General features: G+C 42.8%; 1 protein-coding gene across 11 annotated transcripts in view; it reads right to left on the reverse strand.

The window, feature by feature from the left end:
• Positions 1-8,103, reverse strand: part of Carmil1 (capping protein regulator and myosin 1 linker 1) — a 279,741-nt gene that overhangs the window by 118,770 nt on the left and 152,868 nt on the right. For all 11 annotated transcript variants that reach the window (XM_032884200.1, XM_032884196.1, XM_032884194.1 and 8 more), the window contains exon 9: positions 1,574-1,649. In XM_032884200.1, the coding sequence (XP_032740091.1) occupies positions 1,574-1,649 (76 nt within the window). The remainder of the gene's footprint in view (positions 1-1,573; positions 1,650-8,103) is intronic.

Genomic DNA, 8,103 nt, shown 5'->3' on the forward strand with positions numbered 1-8,103 from the left:
TAAGCTTGTATGAAGGTTTAAATGGGCAGAAAAAAAATGTGTCTTGGCAAGAGTCTATTGTTCTAGCCAGAGGATTCCTTCTTATTCCTCCAACATCTCGCACCCTCTGCAGGTTAAGTCCTTGAGATGGTTCCTCCCACCCAGCAAACCTGAGGCTCCCATTTCCACGTTGTCCACCATGTTGCTCATTCATGGAGGACAGCCCTACTCTATTCTGCTGGCACAGCCCACCACATATGTAAACACCATGGCTACTTAGTTGGGTTCATTCCCATCAGACCCAGTCTCAGATCAGTTTGTTTCTCGACTTCTTCACCAGTGGAGATGCTGACTATCCTATGAGTCAATAGTTGTGAAATGCCTGGATAGTCAGAAACTGGAAAAACAAAAACAGCTGCTCCTCCTCTTCCTCCTCTTCTTCTTCCTCCTCTTCTTCCTCCTCCTCCTTCTCATCCTCCTCTTCCTCCCCCTCATTTCCACTGTGATCCACTGCCCAATGAGAGCAGATCAGTTTCATGGTTGGGTTCTCTCATCCATTTATTCAGTGATTTTATTCTATGTTTATGAAGCAAATTTTTACCATGCAGCTACTTCTGCAAGGAGCTACAATACCCATTCACTATGCTAAACACAGGACAGAGATGAACAGGACTACAACTATCTCACAATAACAGGTACAGAAGATGGGATCCAGGAAGGTTAGATAACATCTCCATTCCCACAGTCATGGTAAGAAACTCAGGTTTCTGACTCTCACTTCCTATGCTATCATGACTCCTAAGGGCCCCCAAATGAGTTCAGTCCATTTTTGCACCCAGGATACTTTAAGTCATACCTATTCTAGGCCAATTCAGACACCCAAGTAGCCTGTTCAAAAACCTCCATTGGACAAAGGTCTCTCTCAGTCCAATGTGTTTATTATGAAAATCTTACCCCTCCCCTCTGATTCCACAACTCTGTAAACAATAAATTGTTTCTTACCCTAAATGGAGTATTTGAAAACCACTAACTTGTGGATATGTATCCTTCCATATGGCAGCATTGAATGTGTCAAGTTCCCAACAATCTGAACTATCAGACAGACCAAATGTTTGGCTGTTCTATTTAATATAAAAACCAACAGATTTCACCTTGATTTTTATTGTGTCTCTATATAATTCCCCTCTCTACCCAAAACCAGACCATCTACAGAAATAACATTAACTTTTATAATTCAATCAGACCAACTCTACCTGTTGGTATTTCCTGACATTTTTCTCATGGGAGACCTGGTGGTGATAAAGGGAAGACTGGGCTATAAAACTAGCTGTTTGCAGCTGTGCAAATGTAACTGAATGAGTGTGCACAGAAGACAATACTAAATGTGCTTTTCTGATCTAAAACTACCCAAGGCACTGAAACAGGAGGGTGAATATCTCTGAAGCTCTCCCTTTACAAGCTTCACACAATATTATCCTTATCATTCCTAGGAATAAGATTTCCTCAAGCAATAAATAGCTCGGTAACAAAATAAAATCAGGTTTCTGCAGTTCAGCAAGGCTGGGCAATACTGACTGCATCATTGGTTACTTACCAGCTTGAGATCCTTGGAGGACAGTTTGGTGAACCATTGGTTATATTCCAGGGCAGCGATGATGGGGATCAGGTCTCTAGAACCAAAATTAAGGAGGGACATGAGCATGATCCTGGAAAAGAGCTACAGTGACATTGCATTTTCAGGTTAGTAAGGTGGGCCATGCCTGTCAACCTAGCACTTTTGGAAGATGGCAGCTGGAAGATCAGAAGTTCAAGGTCAGCCTTAGAAGACAGATAAACTCAAGACAGCCTAGGATATATGAGATCCTGTCTTGAAGAGCAAAACAAAGAAATGAAGGCATTATTTTTATTCACTTTATGTGTGTGTGCATGGACACGTATACCATGATTTATGCATGTAATTCAGAGGATAACTCGCAAGAGTAGCCTCTTGGGTTTCCCCTTGTTGAGATGAAATTTCTCTTGTTTCTCTGTTGTATTCTCCAGACCAGTTGACCTGAGAGTTTTCAGGCAATTCTCTTATTTCTGTGAATCTGCCTCCCACTCACTGTGAAGTGCTGAGATTATAGATGAATGCCACCATATCTGCTTAACTGAACCTGGTTGCCAGGTTTATGCAGCAAGCACTTTTACCCACTGAATCATTATAGTTCTTGACCCTCTGAACTATTTTAATAGTAAACAATTCAATTCTCAGCATCAGATTTTCACAGAGCACAATACAAGTAGAATTCCCCAAAATTAAAGCAAATTACCACCAGCATTTGCATTAAGAAAAGAAGCTAATGCTAGCATTTATCTGAAGAATGTCCTCATTCAGAAAGACATCATGCCTATCATTACACTCGTTGAGCCTCGTTCTTTATAGACCTCTTCATAGATTCATAAACATCAATAATCTCATACAGTCTCTGAGAGGTTGTTCCCAAAGCAAAGATAATGCCCTATACACTCCAACAGTAGTGCATCAAAGAGACTTTCAGTGCTCAGCAAGCATCCTGTAACCATTTGGTAGTTTTCCCCTTCCCAGCAGCGATCCCACCCATGAGATGGAGCAGGTGTGACTATCCCTGTGCTTCACAAGAGCTCGTATTTTCTTTTTCTTTTCTTTCTTCTTCTTCTTCTTCTTTTTTTTTTTTTTTCCTTTTTTTTTCCTGGAGCTGAGGACCAAACCCAGGGCCTTGCGCTTGCTAGGCAAGTGCTCTACCACTGAGCTAAATTCCCAACCACAAGAGCTCGTATTTTCATAAGCTATGGGGTAAGGCTTTGCATGTGAATTCCCTGCCTCTACACCACTTTTCCAGCCATTGACCCCTACCACACATCCCTCTCTCCTACTCCAAACAAAAAGCTGACAGTTCCTGAAATCATCTACCACAGCATGGGATTGCACGGGCAGAATTACCCCTCAGGGCTGGGCAGTGTTCTGAAAGTTCCCATGGCCTTTGATGCCTTCACTACCCATCTCCTCTCCTATGTATTCCTGGTGTCCCCACTCCCAACACCAACATAGGGCATGCCTCTCCACGTAGCACTTAGCTCTCTCAGACTCACTGCTTCAGCATCCGACTTCTACAACCTCAGACTGTAAATCTTTGAAATCTAAGTTCCAATTTTAGTTTCATCCATGATAAGACACAGATGCTGTCGTTTTTTTTCTGAAACAGCAAAGACAGGCAGAAGGTGGAAAGAGCTGAGAATCCAACTGATCTTGGGTGCTTCACACGCAGCACCTCAGTTGAACCTGCAAACACACCAAGAGGTGTGGCTTATATTTGACAGGCACAGGGATTGTGATCCAGAGACATGAGGTGAGACTGCACAGAGAGAATGAGACTCGCTCTTTATTAAAATGGTCCCCCTTTCAAGGAAACATATTAGTCATACAAACTATATCGCACTATGACAAATTACATAAGCATATACTATATTTTCATTATCATATTCACCTAACCTCCCTGTTACTTCTTATGTGCACCCCACCTTCCTTTTTGACCAGCTTCCTCCGCCAGGTAGAGATAGTTCCACTTTAATGTTGTTCTTACCCCAATTCCGCCCCCTGAACTCAGCTTCCACGGGGTGGAATACATGATGCTTGTCTTCCTGACTCTGACTCACTTCACTTAATATGGTGAACTGTACAATTCCATCCATTTTCCTACATATGATGTGATTTAGTTTTCTCTTTGTGGTTGAATAAAATTACATTGTGGGAATAACCCATCTTTTCTGTACCCAGTCTTCAATAAATGAACACCTAAGATGATTTAATAACTTGACTTAGATAGGTAACAGACAGACAGACAGACAAAGCAGATGTCACTGCTATAATCTGGTTTTGGTTCCTAAGAGTTTTTGCCACAAAATTGCAGCTTTACCTGGTTTTTGAAGTACCATGTGTAAGCTCATCAGACACGCATAGGAGATGAGGTACATGCTCACAGGCATCCCGGATAAAGAATGCAAAGAAACGAGCAGGCTCATCTACAGCTCCCATCTGCCATGTTTTCAGTTTAAGCATCTCTTTATTAACTTGCCCAGAATTCATGGCATTTTTTAAGTTAAGATTAAAACCCAGGCATGGTGACTCAAACCTGTAGTCACACTGCTCGGGAAGTAGAGGCAGGAGGCAGGGGAAGGTCATCTTTGACTAGAAGAGGTCATTTAGTGCCAAGTCCTAGGCCTACCTCAAACAAACAAACAAACAAACAAACAATAGAAACCAATTAGAAGAAAACAGTCATGGATCTTACTTGAAACAGTAAGCATTGCTCTGGCTTAGTAAGCACTGGGTCGGAACACTACATGCTGAGGGGAGTTTCCCTGCCCGTTCCCATACTGCCGTGAATAAGGACAGCTGGGAGCCATGCCAAATACTGGGAATGTTAAAAGTACCCTTAGAACACAGGAACCAAGTAATTCCACCTGGAGCACATGGGCACGGGTTCACAGGGCTCCAAGATGGGAAGGGAGGACTGGGCAGGAAGAAAGGAACAGGATACTTAAAATAATTACGGTCAGATGTGTGCAGGCATGGGAGGCTGACTATGCCCAGTCATTGCCTCCATTCATATATTCAGTAAGTGCCAGCCACCATCCATGAATCACAGGGTTTAACTTAACAATGAACATTGCACCCAATTCCTGCCTTGTGACAATCACTGCCTGGTACAGCCCCGTAGGCAACCAAGGGTTAGAAATCAACTGTAATACAGCAAAGGAGCCACATGGACCAAAGGGGGAATGTGACAGTGTACGTTTGTCACACTATAGGAGACCTGGGAATTCAGAGAAATTCACATTGCAGGCAGATGGGATGGGAAACAGAGACTAGAGTAACTCAGCTGAAGCGTTCGAGATCTGATGGCAAAACCATGATTCATGAGTGAGAACACTCAATTCGACTTCCTCAGGATCAAAAGCTTTTACTCTGCGATAGCTGGTGTTAGCGGAGGAAAACGTAAGCCACATCCTGAGAGGAAATAATTGTAAAGGACATTTTCAACAGTGGATGTTAGATCCCCAGAGCGCACAACTCTGAAAAGTGAGTGGTAAGAAGCAGTCTCAGGGCTAGGGGGAGATGGCTCAGCGGGTAAAGAGCATGCTGAGTTCAAGCCCACATAAACCACATAAAAGCCAGGCAAAGTGGCAAACGTCTGTAACATATGCTGCAAGTGTTCAGATAAATAGTTTCCAGAAGCTACTGACAAGTGAGTTCAGTCAGAACAGCAAACTTCAGGCTCACTGAGACAAATCCTGTCTCAAAAAAAAAAAAAAAAAAGAAAAAGCTGAAGTGAGGCTGGAGAGATGGCTCAGTGTTTAAGAGCATTAGCTGCTCTTCCAGAGGTCCTGAGTTCAATTCCCAGCAACCACATGGTGGCTCACAACCATCTATAATGGAATACAACCATGCATGCTTTATATGCAGATAGATCATATATATACATATATATATATATATATATGTATATATATGATTATTCATAAAATAAAAAAATAGGTAAATCTGAGGAAGACGTCCAGACATCCTCCATTGATCTGTTCACATGTCCACATGAGCAATCACACCTGGACACATACATGCCACACACCACATACAGACACGTACACACAAAACACCCTCAACACCCACAGAAGCAAACACCCTAATTTAAAACTGGGCATAAGATCTATAATATGTAAACGGACATTTCACCAACTTTAGTACATTTATATATGTATCAAAGAAGCATATAAGAAGGCTCAAATGACTAGTCATTAGAGGAATGCAATTTAAAATCAAAATAAAATACCGCCCCATACATACAGGTATGTATTGGATGGCAAGATTTCACACCCCAAAAGTATCAAATGTGGATCATGATACAAAACAGGTGGATCTCTCAAATTCAGCCCATGAAAGGACAAACGGCACACTTGGTGGGGAAGACAGTTTGATTCTGTCTTGATCTTAGTGTGTATGATCATGTGACCTGTTAATCTTACTCCTGGGTATTTGTCCTACAGAAGTAAAAACTTATATTTGCACAAAACTTAAGTGGTCTTAATAATCACCAAAAAGTGGAAAAGCCACAGGTGCCCTTCAGTGATGACACATGACTTGGAGGCTAGGCTAGAACAGACCATGTTCAGCTTTTGCCTGGCTCTGGTTCACCCACAGAGCTCAGGTGCTTTAGAAGGAAGCCAGGACCACAGCAAAGGGCCACATCTAGGTCTCCCAGCAACCAGCTAGCTGACGCCAACGACGAGAGATGTGGATGAAGAGGGCATCACTACGCGAGTTAGAGATGTATGACCTGTGGGACATTAACTCTGGAGGTTTGTCACATAGAAATACATAACAACACGTGCTAGCTAAGTGATAACTGTATAAAGAAACTACTGGAGGAAAGGTGGCTGCCAACAGCTTTCCAATAAAGGGATTTTTCAAAAAAGATAATATCTGCAAGGCTAGGAGGATGTCCCCAGGGAAGCTGGGGGTTGGGGGGGGTAGGGAGGGGTATCTGTACAACACAAGCAAGAAGCAGAGGGATAGGAAAAGTCTTTGGTGCAAAGAGTGTTCTGAGGCTACAACAAAAGGCAAAGAAAAGTAGAGACTTCTTCCCAGGTTGATTTATAGGATTACCTCAGTCAAATTATGCGTCATAGCAACTAATCTTGGCTGTCAACTTAATGTACACAGAAGGAAGAAGCTATCTGAGTTGAAGGACTGCTGCCCTCGGACTGGCCTGTGGCTATATCTGGAGACTATCTTCTACATTGGTAATTGATGTTGAAGCTCCCAGTCTACCATAGGCAATACTAGCCCTAGGCAGGTGGCTCTGGGCTCATGAGACCATGAGTCAGGGAGCCAGGCAGCAGTAGGCAGTATCTCCTCAAGGTTTTTGCCTTGAGTTCCTGCTTTGGCCAAGTTTCCCCCTAAGTCATTTTTGGTCATGATACTTGATCATAGCAATAGGAAAGCAAATTAAGAGCATACTTCAATCATCAAAACAAAAGAAGGATTGGGAAAACCCTTATAATTAGATGACATGGTGGTGGGGAGGGAACCATGACTGGAAACTGACATATACAGTCCAGAGAAAAGCAATGATCTCTTTCTGGAGTTAAGTGGTGGGCATAATGACTGAATTCAAATTATTTGCATCCTGGTACATATCTGCCCATTGTTCTCTAAAGGAAGAGATACGAGAATGGCCTTAACAGCACTGTGCATTAGCTAAGTAGAATGCCTGGTCAACAGCAGAATGAATAGACTGTGCAATGTCCTAATTAGAAAGCAAAACAGAAACAAAAGTGAATGGATTGCAGCTGCACATGCCACCCTGGGGATCCCCACGTCTTCCATATTTAACAATTTTCCACCTGCCTGAAATATTCAGAGAATAGGGAGCCTCAAATCTAGATAAATGGATGCCCAGAAGGTACCTCAGAAAATTCTTGTGTCGAATGTAGAGTCTGAGATGTCTGAGATGGGACTCCTACACCTCAAACCAACAAGACAGCTAGGAAAAGAATGAGACCAAGGAAGGGGGACTCAGTCCTGCATTCAGCATGCAGCATTATTGTGTCATCAACGAGAAAACCCTGGGAGTTCCCATTTAAGGAGAAAATACATGAGGAGTCAGTACATGACTATATTCATTTCCTAGAGCTTATCCTGAAAGGCGTTGTCAGGATGCACTTATAAGCAAACCTCAGTCAGCACTCCACTGGCTGGTCTCATGGCTCCCCTATTGCTGAGATGAAACCACCTCAATGTAGATCTATTCAGCTTTCTCTGGTGCATTCCTGTCTATCACATATCACATATGCCTTCCTCGGATTCTCAGGAGATGATAGCGTAGTTCTATTATACAGGGAAAAGGGTCTCCAAAGGCCAGGGATGCAGATCTGTCTTCATTGTCAGCTGGACTCAATTCAGAACCATCATGGAAACAAACACGGACAAGTCAGAGGACTTAACTGAAGAGAGGATGTGTTAATGGCTGGAATCCCATCCTAAACTAAAAGGACAAGTGGACTAAACACCAGCATTCATCTCTCTGCTACCTGTCTACAGATGGG

This window comes from Rattus rattus, chromosome 14 (assembly GCF_011064425.1).
Source record: "Rattus rattus isolate New Zealand chromosome 14, Rrattus_CSIRO_v1, whole genome shotgun sequence".
Lineage (NCBI taxonomy): Eukaryota > Metazoa > Chordata > Mammalia > Rodentia > Muridae > Rattus > Rattus rattus.